General features: G+C 39.2%; 1 protein-coding gene and 1 pseudogene across 1 annotated transcript; both read left to right on the forward strand.

Annotated features, from left to right (window-relative positions):
• Window positions 1–12,305: 12,305 nt before the first annotated feature.
• On the forward strand, window positions 12,306–13,052 carry LOC101652548 (annotated as a pseudogene).
• A 4,343-nt stretch (window positions 13,053–17,395) lies between these two features.
• LOC101662053 (olfactory receptor 10AD1-like) lies at window positions 17,396–18,349 on the forward strand. The gene has a single exon (XM_004711509.1). It carries the CDS (start codon window positions 17,396–17,398, stop codon window positions 18,347–18,349), a length of 954 nt encoding a protein of 317 aa, XP_004711566.1.
• The last annotated feature ends 1,769 nt before the right edge of the window (window positions 18,350–20,118 follow it).

The raw sequence follows: 20,118 nt of genomic DNA on the forward strand, positions 1-20,118 counted from the left end.
AGAGAGATGACTTAGAAAGTTCAATAGATTCAGAGAAATAAGAGAATCGGAAACTCACAAACCTAAGAGCTGGCTTATAACAGAACTCACCGCCCTCTTCATCTGAGCCAACCAGTGTCTTCCCCGGTCTGTGCTGGAGTCCATGGAGAAGGTCAGTGATGTGTGCACTCGGTTTAGGGTGGAAGCTGCCCCTGCCTCTGTTGGCATCCATCAAGGAGGAACATGCCTTGGCTCCCTCAGTGAGCGCCTGTGTTAAGATCACACCAAGCCTCTGTTCACAACTTGGAGATCTTGTCTCTGTTAACTTTTCCCTGCCTCAGCTTCTCCCTCTCTAGATGTTCATCGGTATCTCTGTTTTCCCAATTCTACATCATTAACAATTTTTTCCTCAGTACCTCCCCTGTGTGTCTTCCGAAGTCTGTCCATTTGTCCTCCTAGCTCTGGCTGAGAAACACATGGCTTGAATGTGACGGAGAGGGCCAGTCTGGCTTTGAGGTGGTCCGTCTACAGGGTGAAAGAGGCCACAAAGCAGACCAATTAATTTCAGAGCTGCCTTGCTGAGGTGAGAGGATTCCAAGTTCCTGGACGGTGCGGCTGACTCCACATCATCTCAGGAGGTCGACCATTATGCCTTGTCAGCCTCTCAGTCTATTTCTTGTTTGACTTTTCTTCTTCCTTTTTTCCTGTCTTTTGTTCTAGATTTCTGTCTGCCTTATCATTCTCCTTTCTCTAAACACAGCACCTCTCATCATTTTTCTTTTAGGGTCACAGCAGATTTCTGTTGGTTTTAATAACTTTTTGACAAGCATTCTCATCCCTCGAAGGTTTTGCAGATACTCACCCCCTGTAATGGGAGTCCAGCCCCTATCTATCTCTCGCTGAGCAACAACTGAAAGCGCAGACTCTTCGCGGAGGCTCTATTACTTCATCTACCAAGCAGTCTCAGAGATGGCTTTTCAGAGCACCAAGTGCTCACTTGGTTGTTGTGAGGAACGTGGGACAGAATATGCACTAGAACTTGGGAGCTGTGGTAGCAATTATTGCATTTTTCATGATCTATTCTTGTCTCTTATTTCTTTCTTGCTTTATTCTTTATAGCTTCTGATTTCTGGCCTCGCTCCCTCACCTATCTTTTCTTTTATATTTCTCACGTCCTTTCCCATTTGTGCCTTTCACTCAATTTGCTTGCATGAATATTTTTTCTTGTTTATCTGTGACTTTTTCTCTCCTGCTTCTTTGAGAAACAATAGTTTCAGATCAAAGAGATCTGTGAATATTATTTTTAAAATTATAAAGAAGATGGAGATACATGTTTGCTCATTTTCTCTAGGACACAGAGAAAAGGGCAGATTAAAAAGAAGTAGATAAGAAGCCAGAAGCTAAAGCACTCTGGTTTGAACAGAAAGGTCCTGGGTTAAAACCAATCTGATTCTTCATCATAGATTTACAACTTTAAAAACCCTGTGGGTCAGTTCTACTTGGTCCTACAGGGTCCCGATGAGTTAGACTCTACTCAATAGTGTTGTGTTTGGGGCGGGGGGTGGGGTGGGGGGGTAGGACAAGGAGCAGAGTGTAGACAGGAGTCTGCTTATCCATTGTAGGGAAGAATTTCCTGACTGGAAAAGGGGATCTTTTTAAAACTACAGTTTCTACACAAGAATTTTCTGTGGCAATGGACTGTTTGTTCAGGCCCTAAAAGATCTCTTCTAACATACAGGGTACAAAACATAGGAAAGAAAGAAGAAAGGGAAAGGAAAAATAAGGAGTGTGTATTGAGCAATTACTCTTTGTCAGTTACATGAAGTGTATTGGTTCCGTTATCAGTTAATCTTTATACTAATCAATCAGAGGGCATTCCAAATGCTATTAACCCATTGTCATTCAATCATTCCAACACAGAGACCCCATATGGGAGCTGACAACCTCATCTTTCTTCTGAAAAGCAGCTAGTAGTTTTGATCTGCTGACCTTTTGATTAGCAAGCCAATGCATAACCCCCTATGGCACCAGGAAATTCTAGTAGCAAGTGGTAAAGCTGATGTTAGTAATGGCTTAACTAATTCCAAACTATTTCTACACATCCCTCATAAATATGCGGTTTTCACTTGCAGATATTGGGTCTCAAAAAAAAAGTCAATTTCACCTCTTAGATCTACTAGTGTATTTTATTAACCAGAAAACTCTTTAAGTTCTTTCTAAAACTTTCAGATGCAATGATCTCATCTCCCTGTCTTTGTCTATCAGATTTTTTTAACACACGGTACAATATTTTCAGGTACTATAAGTGTAACTGTAAGGAGGCCTGATAGTACAGAATATTAAGTGTGGGGCTGCTAACCTCAAGATCAGCAGTTCAAACCCACTCCCATTCCCCCACTCCCACTTCTAGGGAGAAAGCTGAAGGCGTTGCCCTTGCAAAGATGTACAGTTTCAGAACCCTTTGGAGAAGTTCTACTCTGTTCCGTAGGGTCACTGAGTCAGAGGAAATAAACCTGATGGTAGTGGCAGTGAGAGCAGTGTCACTCCTGGTCACATTAACCATACCTGCTAACACTGTGAAAAAGAGGCAATTGCAAAGACCTTTTGTATAATTTCCTATCTACCTAACTTGTACATATAACCCAAGTCTTAATGTTTGGAATTAATCGCTCTGTGTGTGTTGGGGAGAGGTTTGGGGCTTGTTTGTTTGTTTCCTTTCAACTTATTTAAACCCTGTACTAGAGTTGACTACTTTCCAGAAGAAAAATGTATTCTCAGGTTTATTTGATTTTTGCATTATGTACAGTTTAGATTGGGTCTCTGGGCAGGAGATGATGATACAATCATTAAACTGCATAGTGGAAAGGAGAAAAAGGATATTAAATCCATCTATAATTAGGAAAAGAATTGAATCCAAGATGTGAAATTAGACTTTCTGTGCCCTCTCCTATTTGTCTGGATGCTAGAGAGGATTCCTTGTGGATAGATCTTGTGTTTCTATCTTGTTCATAGGACAAAATATCAGGCCTGGGCAAGCAAGGATACTCACAGTGTCAATCAGATCACCATTAGATCTATTGTTTATTTAATTACTAATACTTTTGAATGTTTTTTTCTTTTTTCATCAATTATGGTTACCTTTTAGATGAGCTTTTAACACAATAAATTTCATTGGCCTTGTGCATTTGCATAATCTTTCATTCAGTTACATACTAAAAATAAGTAAGATGCGTGGGGTGGGGGTGTGCGGGTGGCGAGGAATAATGTACCAAAGTTTTATATTTAATATAGTTTAATCTGTCATCGTTTCCTTTGTGGTTTCTTCTACAGCTTCAGCAATGTCCAAAAGTAGATAAAGCTATTTACTGAGGTGGGCCTGATGTAAGAGAACTGTTGAGTATTGGAGACTGAGAAGAACTAGAAGCTTAGGTACACAGGGAGACCACCACAAGCCATCAGTTGTTGATGACAATAAGTATAGCGTGGCACAACCTTAGGATTCTTCTTGAGAAACCAGAATCCAGATTTGTATGTGAGACATCCTTCAGAGAACACTGCAGGCTTAACAAAAAGCTAAATATCATCCTTAGTTTAGAATTCTACAGTCAAAAATTTAAACCAATACTCAACTCTATTTTTTCCAATTTTCTGTAGATGTGTTTATATAAGTAAATTTTTATCTATCTATAATTAGGATTGTGGTTTGAAGTGAATATCCAGTTGCTTTCTTAAAGCTCACTGAAGGAAAAATCTTAACTTCTGAAAGAAAGATTAATTTCTCAATTCTCTTCCCTGACACGTAAGTTTCTCTTTCATTCTGGGAAAGCAAAAGATCAACAATGAAGTACTGAAGTATGAAATATTGTACTTGTGGTTTCCATAATTGCACTGAATGCCCTCATTTTGTGATTAATGGCATATAACTCCCGTGTATGTCTTTGGAATTAAGGTAGAAGTGTCTGTAGATAAATGAGTATGAAAAACTCCTTGATGTTCCCAGAAGAACCCTACCTAAATAGAAAGAAAAAAGTACACAACGTGCTGCAAAATTTTCAAAGATGACTGAAACGAGCCATCTGGTCACCCACTAAATACTGTAAATTTGATAAGTGTGAGTTTCAGGCAGATTTTATTTAATAGTTTATATAATTAGAAAGTGATCATTACAAGTTTACTGTTTAAATAGTCAATCACTCATTAAAAAAACACATTAAGCAAAAGCTTACTATGTGCTGAAGAAACATGATTTTGTCCCAATATAATGATCCTCTAGTTATTTTGACCTCATTATTTTGCCTTTGATAGCACTTTGATTCTGTGTTAATAAATATAAGAATTTAAATCATAACAATAACAGAATCAGCAAATGCCTAATACAAAATTACTCTTTATAGTGAATTCGATTAAATTATATTTATTTCTTGATCAGTCTCTATAGGCCACGCTTAACAGATTCCTAAATTTTCCATATGAATTAAAAATATATATTTTATATAGATAGTTAATTTATGTATAATTTATCAACACAGTTAATAAGTCAATACTTATCAACACTTATCAATCCAGATTAAATTTTACCATTGTAGCTTATGCTACTGTGAGTTTTCTTTTGTGGGCATTGCTTCAGTTTTATATCGCTTCATTGCTAGGAGCCCTAATGGCATAGTGATTACTATTTGCTAAGTGCAAGGCCAGCAGTTCGAAACTACCAGCTGCTCCATGGGAGGAAGATGGGGCTTTCTACTCACATAAACAGTTATGGTCTTGGAAACCCACAGGGGCAGTTCTATCCTGTCCCATAGGGTAACTGTGAGCCAGCATTGACTCAATATCAGTGAGTGAGATCAACATTAATTACATTTAATATCTATTTCTTTATTCACAATAAAATTGTTACATGGATCAGTATTTCTCTAATTCCAAGAATTATCTCTCACAAAGCTAATGTAATTTCCGATTAACTTTTTGGACCCTGCATAAGCTGTTGATAGCATTGTTACTCACACAACAAATAATGGAGTCAAAATTACGGGATCAAAACAGCTTACTTCTAAAAAGTAAAACTGTTTTCACTAAAAGAAAGGGAAGGATAGCTACCGTGGGTGGTTTTGTTTAGAAAGTAGAATATCCTCTACCTCATGAAAAAAACACGTGAGGATTCGCCAGGTCCAAACAGTGACAGCAGACCTTGCATAGAGGACTGAGCACGTGCAAAACCATGGAAGCCAAGCAGTAGAAAGTGCGTACAGTAGGGACCAGATACAAACGAATGAACAAATAAATGAGATTCTCAATACAACTGGAGTGTGATGAGAAATGCTGAGGAGGTTCAAATTAGGAAATGAAAGACAAATTAGAGAAGTTACAGAGAACTGGAAGAGGACTTTCAGTTTCTCCCTTAAATAAGGGGTTGCAGCTTGATGTTAAGGAGTCTCTGGGCGGCTTTAGTGGTTAAACATTGAACTATTAACCACACGGTTGTCAGTGCTATCCCACCCAGAGGCACTTCAAAAATAGTCCTGGTGATCTGCTTTTGAAACCTTAAAGAGCAGTCTACTCTGCACAGGTCGGATTACTGTGAGTCCGAATCAATTCAATGTAAATAATAATAATAATTGTGATAGTAAAAGGCAAAAAACACAGGAGGTTGTGCAGGTTATCCACTTTGCTTTTGAACCAATTTAAGCTGAAAGCAGATCTGACACATTGGAATCTGTTCTATTACTAAAGATAACAGGAAAGATTTCCCACAGCTCTTTGATTAGTCTTTTTTGATGCTATTTTTAAGTTCCTCATTAAAACCAGTAAAGTATTTATATTGTTCAATCTATCAGCATTGAACATCAGGTCACCATATTTAAACCAGAGTATTTCTGAAGATGTATTTCCTTTTAAATATATATATATATATGTATGTATGTATGTATGTATGTATGTATATGTATGTGTGTATATGTGCATATATGTATATATGTATATGTATATATATAATGGTGCTTTCAACAACAGTTTACACAGCTTAGGCTTCTTTCTCTTTTTTTACAAATTATTCTGTAACATTAATTATGTTTTATACAACGCTTAAACATTTTCATTATTCCATTCTGGTCATTTAATTTTCATTAACCTAGTTTCCCTGCCCCTTACATTCTCATCTTTGTTTTAAAGTAATAGTCTTGTGTAAGATAAGATATAATAATAATTTATAAATTATTAAGGGTTCATGAGGGCGAGGGGAAGGGGAAGGGAGGAGGAGGAAAAAAGGAAAATGAGCTGATTCCGGGAACCCAAGAGGAAAGCGAATTTTGGGAATGATGAGGGCAACAAATGTATAGGTGTGCTTTACACAATTGACCTATGTATTGTGATGAATTGTATGAGCACCAATAAAATGATTTTTTTTTAAAGATGATGATGCTTAAAAAAATGACATTCTGTATACAGCTATGTCACTAGTGTCAGGTTTAGGTATTTTATAAACAAATCTCCCAGTGCAATCAAAATTTGAGATTGGAAATAAAGGAGCTGCATCAAATTTTTTAAAAAGTAATAGTCTTGTATAAATTAGTCACTTTCAGGTGATTTGTAAAAAGAAATATAGAATCTATAGGTGATAATCCCTTTTACCCTGGTTTTTTCTTATCCTGTTGTGTTGATTATATACACAACGAAACATACCAAGTTGATGGTTCTACATGAGTGACGATAGTACAACTTAATAACATTGATTACGCTCTTCCGGTTGAGCAGCCATGCATCCTCTTTTTCTCAATGTTTAGTAATGGCAGCTAGGCACTGCCCAGTTCTCCAGGTTTCATGGCAAACCAAGCAGTTGTTCATGGAGACAATTAACCGCACAAACCATGTCTTCATCCTGTTTCCCCTTCTTCCTTTATTGCTCCAGGTAGATGGAGACCAATTGGGCTTTGGGTGACCACTTGAAAGTTTTTAAGACCCAGAGCACTACACAATGGAGACAGAACAAAGCACTCAAAACTCTCCCAATGCCAGAGAGTCCATGCCAATTCATAAATGCTCCTATAGGACAGGCTAGAACTGCCCCCTGTGAGTTTCCAAGACTGTAACATTTTACAGGAGTTAAAAAGCTCCATTCTTTCTCCCTTGGAGTGGCTGATAATTTCAAACTGCTGACCTTGTGGTTAACAGCCCAACATACAACCACTGTGTCCCCTGGACTTCCCAGAACAAAGCACTAAGCATCTTTATGAGGCCCAATTAACTGGACTATCCCAAGAAATCATGACCCTAAACCACCCAACCCAGGACCCCCTGGCACCAAGGAACCAAATCCCATGAGATTTTTGGTGATACAAAAGCAGTCTCAGTAGCACATATTCTTGTTGGGTTTTTTTTGTGGGTTTGTTTGTTTGTTTGTTTTTTGTTTTGGTCATTGTAGTACGTATGTCTAGCACACAGATTTTGCCAATTCAACTTCTTATCGGTGTACAACTTACTGACAGCAGTTGCAGTAATTGACTCTTGATGAACACAATTTCCCACCGTCATTAACTCCCCTTCTTCCCTTTTCTCAACCCACTGGTAACCACTAATAAACATTGGTCTCTATAGATTTGCTTTTCATATCTTTTTAGGTTAGTGATATCACACAGGATTTGTCATTTGGTTTTTATTTCACTCAGCTGAAGGTCTTCGAGTTCTGTCCATACTGTAGTATGTATCAAGGCTTCATATCTGCTACTTACTGTGCCGTGTCCCATCATATGTAAGTATGACGTTTTGTATACATTCATCTGTTGATGGGTATTTAGGCTGTTTCTACCTTTTGACTATTGTGAATAGTGCTTCAATGAATGTTGGTGTATCAGTCAGTCTCTTTCTGAGTCTCTACTTTCAAGTCTTTTGGACATGATACCTAGGAATGGAATTGCTGGATCGTATAGTAGGGCTATTTTGGGGGGTTTTTGTACAGCTTTTCCACAAGCTATACAACTTACATTCCCACCAACAATAGGTAAGAGTTCCAAATTCTGTATATTCTCACCAACATTTGTTATTTTCTAGTTTTTGTTTGTTTGTTTGTTTTTATCTTAACCGTCCTACTGAGAACGTAATCATAGCTCATTGTGATGGATTCACATCGTTCTCATTGTTAATGAAGCTGAACATTTTTTCATGTGTGGTGTTCATTTCAATGTCCTTTTTGGTGAAATGTGTATTCAAATTCTTTACCTATTTTGTGATTGGGTTATTTGTCTTTTGGTTCTTAGTTATGGAAGTTTTGCACACCCTCTCTTCATTTATCAAGTATCACATCTGACATTTCACATTTATGAAAATGGGGTTTTTTTAAACTATTCTCTGAATATTTTCTATATTTTGCCATACATCTTCAGGTGCCAGGCAAGTGTAATGCTGGCTGTGACAGTTTATGTCACCTTGACTGGGCCATGGATCTCAGTGGCTTGGTAGCTATGGAATAATGTAATTTGGCAATGATGTAATGATGTAGTCATCCTTCATTTGTGATACAACGTGGACATCCTCTATTCCTGCATAAGAGCTCAGTCTTTGAAACCTAACCACATCAATAAGTGAGCAGAGGGTGCATATATCTTGGTCATTATGTTATTTTCAAATGTATGATTTTTAAGTATATTCTTTCAGTTGATAGTCTGTCTTTTCACTTTTGAGGAACAAAAGTTTTTAATCTTTATGAGTTTCCATCTGTTTATTTTTTATTTTCCTGCTTGTGCTTTTGAGTTACATTAGATAAACCTTTGTGGAAAGCTGGGCCTGATGGGCCTTGTTCCTACTTGGATAGGAGGAAGGAGGCAACGTGGGCTCCAAGCCAAACCAAGCTCATCGAGTCATTCTGACTCATTGACTCCCGGTAGGACAGTGGGGAAACTGTTCTTGGGGATTTCAAGATTATACATCTGTACGGGAACATGCAGCCTCATCTTTCTCCAACAGCTCAGCTGGTAGGTTACACTGCCAATGTTAAAATCAGGAAGTGTGAGTCCTTCTTCTTTATTCTTCTCTTTTGACATTGTTTTAGCTATGTGGGACCTCTTGCTTTTCCATGTAAAGTTGAAGGCTGGACTTTCTATTTCTGTAAAGAAGACTATTGGAATTTCACCTGGACTGCATTAAATCTATAGGCCATTTTGGTTGTATTGACATCTTAACAGTGTTGTTTCCTAATCTATAAACATGGAACATATTTCCATTTACTTAAGTCTTCTTTCATCTCATTCAGCAGTAATTTAGTTTTCATTATATAAGTCTTTGATATCCCAGGTTAGATTTATTCTAATATTTATTGGGGTTTTTTTTTGTTATTTAGCTGCAAGATGACCTCAAGTTAACTTTAATTCCAGGGCTGAATTGTATCTCAGAACAGTAATCTTAAGGAGTCTTCCAATGTCAACTAGTCTAGTAGGTTTGGTTTTAGGATATTTTTGTTTGTTTGTTTGTTTTTCTGTTTTTAATCTGAGATTTTATTTCACACTTTTCTCCCATTCTGTCAAGTCCATCTGATACCCTGATGACAATGGTACACAGTAGGAGCTAGCACCAACTATTTCTTTTTCCTTAATCTTCTAAATCTCCCCTTTTAGGGTTCGTCTGAGTCAACTTCCTCCAAAATCCCAAATTCTTTGTTTTAGTGATGATTTGATCCGCCTGCTAATCAGTACTATTGTCTTCTATTTGGTTCTTTTGGTTATGTCCTTCATGTCTCCAGTAAATTTTTAAAGAGTTTCATCATTGCTATTGTTGCTGTCTGTTTGTTTCTCTTCTTCTTGGCAATTTTAATGTTAATGAGGAAATAAGGGCAGCTAAGCATGAAAAGAGCCCGTGAATATTTAGCCAGAGAGAAAAAGCTAAAAAGAATTTTTAAAACAAACAAAAACCTAAGCCTTCGAGTGGATTCTGATTCACAAGAACGCTAAGACACAAGAGAACTATCAAATAGAGTTTCCAAGGGTGTAAATCTTCCTAGAAGCATACTGCCACACCTTTGTCCTGCGGAGCTCCTGGTGGGTTTGAACTGCCAACCTTTAGGTTAAAAGCCAAGTGCAACAGCCACTGTGGCACCAGAGCTCTCTAAAAGGGCTGTGTCTTCAATTCTCAAAGGAATTTTCCCTTCCTCAAAATCAGCCATCTTCCTAGACTTTTAATCAAATTCAAAAATTTAAGGATCTAACTATAAGGAAATTTTTGTTTTTATATGTCTGCATATATTCTTAACTCCATGAGACTTTGATTGATAGCATCACCTCCTTTAGGAAGTGCTGACATCTCTATGCTAGGCACCCTGGCAATGGCATTTAAGGATTCGGAAGACCAGGTCCGAGTTCCATTACTTTCCTTGACGAGCTGTGTGACCGTAACTATGCTCTCCAAGCTTCCGCTTCTTCATTTGCTCAGTGGAAGTGGTAGCTACCTCATAGGGTTGCCGTAGAGGCCAATGGAGTACCTCATATGCATGGTCTTTGTAAACTTTGTCTTTGTTAGTTGCCATCAGATTGATTCCAACTCATGGCAACCCCATGTGTGCAGAGTCGAGCCGCTCCGGAAGGTTTTGAAGGCTGTGCCCTGTCAGAAGCAGACCGCCAGGCCTATCTTCAAAGGTGCCCCTGGGTAGGTTCAAACTGCCAACCTTTCAGGGAGTAGGTGAGCGTGTAAGCACTTATATAAAGAGATTTTATATAAGTAGACACTCAACTGGAATGGTTTGAGAAATGTCGTAAAGGATTATATGAAGGAAATGGGATATCTTCTCTTTCAGAATGGATTCCAACATCAAACTGCCCTCTCTGGGCTAGCTCTTCCCCAGGCTCCATAACATCACCTCTCCGATCTATTGCAGTGAATCCATTCCCAAGCACCACAATAGAATGAGGTAAGCCATGGTTTTCATGAGATTGTCCTGTGATACACAAAGCCAGTGCCTGCTTAAGGAATGTACTGAGTATTTCCAGAGCAGAGGTGGACCAGGGGCTCAGAAGTATTCCCTGCAACATTATTCTGTCCTAATGGGAGAAATGTTGGTACTTTCTGACCTCCCCATAAACTGTGGCAGAAGCACAGCCAGAAATACATCCTCTTCCCAGAAATATGATCAGAAAATAATCATTCTATCCTTTCTTTATACTCCATTGCTGTGCTGGAGCCAGCTGCTACCAAATCTCAAATCTCAGCTGCTAATGCAATCCCAACAAAGTTTCCATCCTTATTCTTTAAAGAGATGGAAAATGAATAATCAACATTAGACGAAAAGCAAAACACAACTAAAGAAAAAACTAAGAGTCCCCACATTTTCAGATCCCAAATCCTAGTTATACAACAATGCTTTTAGCCTAGTGACAGTACCGTAGATCAATGGAACAGAATTAAGACCCCATAAGTAAATCCATCTGCCTATCTACAGTTGATCTTTGACAAAGGGCCAAAATCCATTAAATAAAGAAGAGCTAGTTTCTTTAACAAATAGTGCTGACAAAAACTAGGGGTCCATTTGCAGATACTGAAACAGGATTCATACCTCATATCATATACAGAAACTATCTCGAGGTGTATTAAATGGTAAAACCTATAACTATAAAGATCATCAAAGAAAAATTAGGTGCAAACTTAGGGGGCCTAATTTATGGCCTAAATAGGCTATCGAACATAACTAAAAATGCACAAACAGCAGAAGATAAACTAAATGACTGAAACTATCTAGAAATTAAACACATGAAAAGAGAACCTAAAGGCAACAATAAAACTTACAAAGAATTGAACTCTAAGAGTTATAGAAAACACCAACACCTCAACAAGAAAGTGACCATCCAATTGAAAAATGGGCAAAGGACATAGACAGAAACTTCACCAAAAAAAAATACAGTTTGGCAGACAAATGCATAAAGAAATGCATCAGTACATTAGCCATTAGAGAGATGTAAATCAAAACCACAATGCGATATCATTTCACCCCAGCAATAACTCCAAAGTCATCAAATGCAAAAACCAAGAAATGCTGTAGAGGGCACCGAGAGATTGGAGCTCTCCTACAGGGCTGATGGGATTATAAAATGGTGCAGCTACTATGGAAAATGACATGGTGCTTTCTTAAAGAGTTGGAAATTGAAATATGATATGATCCAGCGATCTCATTTCTAAGTAGGTAACCTAGTAAGCACAGCGACATGAATAGATATGTGCACACCATGTTTATGGCAGAATTATTCACAAAAACAAAAATGTAGAAACTAACTGAAATGTCCGTCAATGGATGAATGAATAAACAAACAAACTATAATAGTTCACTCCCACCTTTTGGCTCTCTGCGAGGCACCATGGCGCTCAGCAGGAACAAGTGCCTTACAAAAGATGCCCCCCAAAAAGAGCCAAGAAGAAAGTGTAAGTGGGTTGACCCATTTTCTAAGAAAGATTTGTATGATGTGAAAGCACCAACTATGTCCAGTATTAGAAATACTGGAGAAACACTAGTCACCAGGACTCAAGGAACCAAAACTGCATCTGATGGCCTCAAGGGTCCGGTTTTTGAAGTGAGCCCTGCTGACCTGCTGAATGATGAAGTGGTATTTGGAAAATTCAAGCTAAATGCTGGGGTTGTTCAGAGCAAAAACTGCCTGACCAACTTCCGTGGCATGGATCTTACTCAGGACCAGATGTGCTCCCTGCTCAAAAAATGGCAGACCGTGACGGAAGCTCATCTTGATGTCAAGACTGACCGTGGCTATCTGCTTCGTCTGTTCTGTGTTGGTTTCACCAAATAACACAGCCATCAGATTAGGAGACCTCTTACACTCAGCACTGACGGGTCTGCCAAATCCTGGAGAAAATGATGGAAACCATGACTTGAAAGGTGCAGACAAATGACTTGAAAGAAGTGGTCAATAAATTGATTCCAGACAGCACTGGGAAAGACATAGCAAAGGCCAGTCTACGTATCCTCTCCATGGTGTGTTTGTGAGAAAAGTACAAATGCTGAAGAAGGCCAAGTTTGAATTGGCGCTGAGACAGGTGTTAAAGTGGAACGAGCTGATGGCTATGAGCAACCAGTGCAAGAATCTGTTTAAAATTCAGACTTTTAATGTAATATCCTTTTGAATACCTCTAAAGAGGTCGTGTGCCTCAGATTTACATAATGCAAAGTGACTTTTGATTATGCAGCCAAGCAAGACAAAATCTTGGACAACTTCAACCTTTTTTTCATTTTGCTAATTCTTCATTATTCTTTAACATTTTGTAGTAACTTCTTGTACGCATATTATAGTTTTTCTTGTTGACAAATAAAAGGTCTTATTGTTTCATGGTTGGTGTATTTGCACCACAGAAAGTGGCAAATGCTACAAATCAGGTTCTCCTCACTCAGCACACTCAATTTGTCTAGATGCTTTGGTTAATACTTAAAGAGCATCCAAAACTCAGATGCAGTGTCAGGATAGTGGTTAGCAATCAAACTCATAATATTTGAACTGGACTTTTACTACTAACTTTGTGACCTTGGGCAATTTACTGAACCTTTCCATGCATCTACAAACATATGAAGATGAAAGAAAACTCCTTACCCCATAGGATTGTTGTAATACTTAATGCAATCACTTCCTATAAGGCATGTAAAACAATGCCTACCATATTGGTATGTATTGTTAAATGTTAGCTGTTATAATTACTTTAAATTCGATAAATATTTTAATTATGACATGGAAGCATCTTTTTTTATTCTTTTCTACTAAGAACATTCTAAGCTCTTACATTTTTCAAGGTTGTTTTAAAGTCTCCTAAAGTATCCATAGGAGCCCCGGTGGTGTAGTGGTTACGCTTTCGGCTGCTAACCAACGGCAAGGTCAGTGGTGCAAAACCACCAGTGGCTCTGCTGGAGAAAGACGAGGCTTCCTACTCCCATAAAGAGTGACAGTCTCGGAAACCCACAGGGGCGGGTCTACCCTGTCCTATAGGGTTGCTGGGAGTCAGGGTTGACTTAATGGCAGTGCATTTGGTTTAGAAGGTACCCATGTCGAAACTTATCAAGTGTCATTTTAACAACTCTCTTACTGATTAGAAGTTTTTTGATCCTTACAAATTATGTTACCAGAGTTCATAAACTTGAAGAATATTAAATCATTGGGATACATTTCATGTAATCCTAGTGCATTATTCTCTGAATACATTGCCGAATCCCATTTGCTAATTAATGTATTTTATCTATTGTATCATTAATAAATTATCTTGGTTATAATTTCACTTTATATACTTTTTCAGATTTTCATCTCAATGATTTGATGGCTTTGTGAAATGTTCCTTTGATCTCTTTGTGTAAACAGCTCCAGTAGCTGAGTGCTGATGGTTTGGAAAACACTCACCTGTCAGAGCGTGAGCTATTTTGAGACATAGCTCTTGACCAACATTGTCTATGCTAATTTTTCTCAGACCTGACTGCAAATTAGAATCATCTAGGCAGTTTATTTCAAATACTGAGACCTCAGTCTCGCATATTCTTATTGGTCTGTTAAGCAGCCTGGATACCAGGATTTCAAAACCTTTCCTACTGACTGTCACAGGAAGCCAAGCTTCAAACCTACTGCATTTTATTCATTTCTCTCAGCCGATTCATTTATTTTGATTTTTATCTTTTCCTCAGGAAATATTAAAAACTCATAACCCATTGCCCTTGAGTCGATTCTAAATCATAGACTCCCTGTGGTCATCCACAGTGACGGCCTCTTGGGCTTTCTGAGGCTGTAGATCTATACGAGAGCTGAACACCTCATCTTTCTCGGTCCCAGCAACCCTCTAGGACAGGGTGGAACTACCAAGGTTGCAAATGTTTACAGAATCCGCCTGCTCCCCCTATGGAGAGGCTGATTGATGGGTTCCAAATACCGACTCTTCATTTGAGCACCAGGTCTTCTTCAGTATGTATGAAGGTGTTAGCATTTCCTAAAATATTATGTTTCTTCCTAACTCATTGTCATAGGTTGTGTAAAGTACTGTTGTGAGGTTACTTTTCTTTTCTTTGTGGCTCTGATTATTTCACTGTTTTTTAATTGCTAATTTGTGTATTTGAGTTTTCTTCTCCATCACCTTTTTGCTATTATTGCTAGATAAGTACTAGTTTGTCTATTGTATTGGCTTTTCAGAACAGGGTCTTGAATTGTTTATTAAATAACTTTTGCTTGGATTTTTACTTATTTTCTCCTTTGGTCTTCCTTATGTTATTTTACCTGCTTCCAACTTCTTGGACTATTTTATTTTACTCTGTTTCATTTCATTTCATTTATCTTTATTCTGCTATATTAATTTTTCCTCTTACAAATATCTGTACACAACATATATTGCCATATGGTTTTTATTATCTGTTTTTAAAGGTAGGCTGTAATTGCTGTTTGGATTTTTTATTTGATTCAAGACTTGTTATTCAAAGGGCTTTTTATTTAGTTCAATTTCAAATAGGTGAGTTTTTTTTAAATAATCATGTCTTTTTATAATCAAAGCAGTTTATTGTGTTACAGAATTTCTTGAATTGATTAGACACTTGTTTTTAAACATCTGCTTGATATGATTTAATTGAATGTGCTTAACAACAGGTACTTGAAACGAGAGAAGCAACTGTTATATCAAATTTAATAAGCAGAGAAAGAAGTGGAACCAGCTGCCCTTCCATCCAAGGTAGGAGGATCTTCTACTTTGAGCTATCTTCTTGGGAAGGAATTGGCTAAGGGAATTTACCATCTAAAAGGATGGATGTTTTACATCACACACAGACCCAAGGACTAAAGACTTTTTTAGTGTTTTTGTTAACATGCTCCAATCCGAAGAAAGTCCACCCCAAGCCCATTACCTTAGACAAGTGGCAGCAAACTCTTCCGAGAAAGAGCCAGAGAGTAAATATGCAATGTTGTGCACTGTATCGCATGTGTTATACTTGCAATTTTTAAAAATGCTTTGTTCATATTGAAATGTTGTTTGGTAAATCTGGCAGCCCTATTTGTAGCCCACATGATCTCCATGGTACTACGAAACCCTGCCATTACAGTACAAACATGATCATCACTCACTTAGTCTCTCCCTCACTCTAACATCGACTGAGGAGGATGCCTAAAGACCCGAACGGACAGGGTAGAACCACCCCCTGTGGGTTTATGAGACTGTTCTTCTTTACAGAAAGAGGAAGCATTTTCTTCTCCCTCAGAGTGGGTGGTGGTTTCAAACTGCCGAACTTTTGTGTAGCAGCCCAATGCATAATCACTACACCATGAAGGGCTCCAGGGGGGGTAGGTACATAGTAGGCACTAATTTATTAAGTGAATAAAAATTTTGTTTGGTGGTAAAACGGAGGAAGTGCAGCTGTCCCCAGTGCACCAGTCAAATACAAAATGAATTTGGATCTCTTTTCCTTCCTCCCAATTGGGCTTGTAACAGATGCCTCAACCCGGAATCAACTATGATTGCTGCATTAATTCCTGAAGGCACGATTTCTTCCCACTTAAACTCCTGTTGTAGGTTACACTCAAACCTTATATTGATATTATAGGCTTTTCAAATATAAAGCAGAATAACAAAGACTTAAAGAACATAACTAAAACATTACTGTGATTTCTCTCTCAGTTATTATTATGTTTTTACATTCATTTTTGCTTGTGCATTCTGGTGTTTCCCAGATATGCTATAATGAGGAGGCATTGATTTTATTAGTAAGAGAACAATGACAATCTTTCATTAGAAAATCCAGTCATTTTTTTTCCCACTGATATTTCTACTCCCATGGTTGAGTTCTACTCATTGAAGTTACACAGAAAAAGCCAATGCTCTAAGTGAATAACCTCTTAGCTTTTAAAGAAGAGCTCTGATTCTCCTAGCGTTATCCCTTTAAAGCAGTGGTTCTCAACCTTCCTAATGCCACAACCCTTTAATACAGTTCGTCATGTTGTTGTGACCCCCCCAAACCACAAAATTATTTTCGTTACTACTTCATACTGTCATTTTACCACTGTTATGAATCAGGTGACCCCTGTGAAAGGGTCGTTACACCCCCCCCCAAAGGGGTCACGACCCACAGGTTGAGAACCACTACTTTGAAGTGTCTTCTTCAGTGATTCCCACATGGTTCTGACTTCCATCATCATCCTGTTTGCTTCTAAACACAGTCCCACTGATGGATAACCATTTAAAATTGAGGTCCCAGAGCTGTATACGATATTGACTCCAAATACAACACAACGTCCCTTAGTTATGGTTCTACTATTGCAGCCTGAAATAGCACTTGTATTTTCAGTGCCCGTGACCCTGCTAACTCACATGGAGTTTACTGAAATTCCTGTCTTGTTCCCTTATTCATATCCAACTTGTACTGAGTCCAGGAAAGACCTGTATTCAACTTGCATTTTTCCTGTCCTTTCTTCTGCACAGGCACTAGACAATGGACCCCAGGAATGGCAGCATAGTGACGTACTTTATCCTCGTGGGCTTTGAACAGAGCTCCCCTTCCACTCGGGCATTGCTCTTTGCTCTCTTCCTAGCCCTCTACAGCCTGGCCATGGCCATGAATGGCCTCATCATCTTCATCACCTGGACAGACCCCAAGCTCAATAGCCCCATGTACTTCTTCCTTGGCCACTTGTCCTTCCTGGATGTCTGCTTCATCACCACCACCATCCCCCAGATGCTGGTCCACCTACTGGTCAAGAACCACACTGTCTCCTTTGCCTCTTGCTTGACCCAGATGTACTTGGTTTTTGGTGTAGGTGTAGCTGAATGCATCCTGTTGGCTTTTATGGCCTATGACCGCTATGTTGCTATCTGCTTCCCACTTAGTTATGCCCAGATCATGAGCCGACAGGTCTGTGTGGGGCTGGTGGGTACTGCCTGGTCCTTTGGGATGATCAATGGCATCCTTCTTGATTATATGACCTTTCGTGGTCCATTCTGTAGAGACAATCATATAGAAAACTTCTTCTGTGAGGCTCCCATAGTAATCACCATCTCTTGTGGAGATGCCCAGTTTAGTCTGATGGTGATCTTTGCCGACGCCATTGTGGTGCTGCTCAGCCCCATGGTGCTCATTGTCATCTCCTATGGCCGCATCCTGTCCTCCATCCTCGGCAGAGCCTCCTCCTCAGGAAGGGGGAAGACCTTCTCCACCTGTGCCTCTCACCTGACTGTGGTCATCCTCCTCTATACCTCAGCCATGTTCTCTTACATGAACCCCCGCAGCACACATGGACCTGACAAGGACAAGCCCTTCTCCCTGCTCTACACCATCGTCACCCCCATGTGCAACCCCATCATCTACAGTTTCCGCAACAAGGAGATGAAGGGGGCCATGGTGAGAGCCCTGGGGAGGGCCGGTCTGGCCCAGGCAGAGTCTGTGTAACAGGAAGGGTCCTAAAGAAGTTTTTCTCCTAAGGTGTGACCCTTCCCTCATTCCTAGCAGGTGGATGCCCCCCAGTGCAGAAAGGTTCCGGGAGAGATCCTTCGTGGCTTCCTTTGCTCCAGCATCAGTAAATGCCTTCGGTGTCTAGGGTTCATCCTCTGACTTCATTTTAATCATCGAGTTTTCCAATTGTCTTTTAAAAATACATTTTCATGATTAGAGTGACACGTATCATCAAACAAGCGTTTCATTCCACAATTTGGACAAAGGAAGGCCACTTCTCCAGGAAAAGCCATTGAAAATGGTGAGCAGGCCATTTGCAAGAGGAAAGTAAATGGGTGAAAGCTCTAGGTCAGCGGTTCTTCATCTGGGGTCACAACCCCTTTGGAGGGTCGAACGACCCTTTCACAGGGGTCGCCCGATTCATAGCAGTAGCAACATGACAGATATGAAGTAGCGATGAGAATAATTTTACAGTTGGGGGGGTCACCACCACACGAGGAACTGTATGAAAGGGTCGCGGCATGAGGAAGGTTGAGAACCACTGCTCTAGTTGGAGGAAAGGATCAAATTTGAGCTGCAAAGGAAACAACGATGCATGGAAGTCAGTAAAACAGCAAAGGGCGGGAGGAGTGTGCTGTGAAGTGTGTGATGTCATCCCTGTCAACTAAACCACACCCACTGCCATCTAATTTATTCTGATTCATACTGACCCTATTGCTGCCTATCAAGGGGCTTGGGGGAGCCTGTCACTGTTAAGACCAAAGACAGAGACCAGCTTGACTCAGGAAATTCCAAGGGCTTTTTTTGCCAGTTGTAAGAGAAGGAAACAATTGGGTTTGCTACCTCCAAATTGCTTCAAAATTCAGTCAAAATCAAGAAGTTACATACCTTAAACTACGTGACAAGAAATAGGCTTTACAATCGTCCCAGAAGGTGATTAACAGATTTTTGCCATGATCAGAGGAAGCTTCAAAAGAATGAAACACTGAATCCTATGTTGTTCTTCTTCTTTAATACTGGTTTGCTTCTCCTGGGACTCTTTCCTTTCCATATAATGTTAGTGATTCGTTTTTCCATTTCTTTGAAAAATGATGCTGAGATAGAATTATATTGATTTTTTTCAAATATCTCAATCGGAATACATCAAGTCCTGGAGCTGTTTTTTTACCAATACCTTCAGTGTAGCTTGGACTTCTTCCTTCAATACCTACCAGTTTTTGCTACCCCTGAAATAATTGAACATCAACCAATGTTTTTAGTACAGTGACTATGTATTTCTTCCATCTTCTTTTGATACTTGCTGCATCATTCAATATTTTACCTGTGTTGTTGTTATTGTTGTTATTGTTGTTAGGTTCCATCAAGTTGGTTCCAACCCATAACGACCATACACACAACAAAGTGAAGCAATTCACTCTCCTGCGTCACCCTCAAGATCCTTCCCACATCAAGGCCCATTGTTGCGCTATTGTATCAATCAATTTTGTTGAGGGACTTTATTTTTTGGCTGAGCCTCCACTTTACCAAAGGTGGTGACCTTCTCCAGGGGCTGTTTTCTCCTGGCAATATGTCCAAAGTACGTATGCCATCCTTGTCTCTAAGGAGCACTCTGGCCTTACTTCTTCCAAGACTTCATCAGCAAATGCCTAAAACCCTCCTCACTTTCAATAAGTGAAGTTGTGTCATCTACCGTTGGCTGTTAATAAACCTTCCACCAATCCTAATGCCATATTCTTCTTCATATAATCCAGCTTCTCTGATGATTT

The sequence above is a fragment of the Echinops telfairi genome, unplaced genomic scaffold (genome assembly GCF_000313985.2).
Source record: "Echinops telfairi isolate 266 unplaced genomic scaffold, ASM31398v2 ScPeMD7_12;HRSCAF=54, whole genome shotgun sequence".
Taxonomy (NCBI): domain Eukaryota; kingdom Metazoa; phylum Chordata; class Mammalia; order Afrosoricida; family Tenrecidae; genus Echinops; species Echinops telfairi.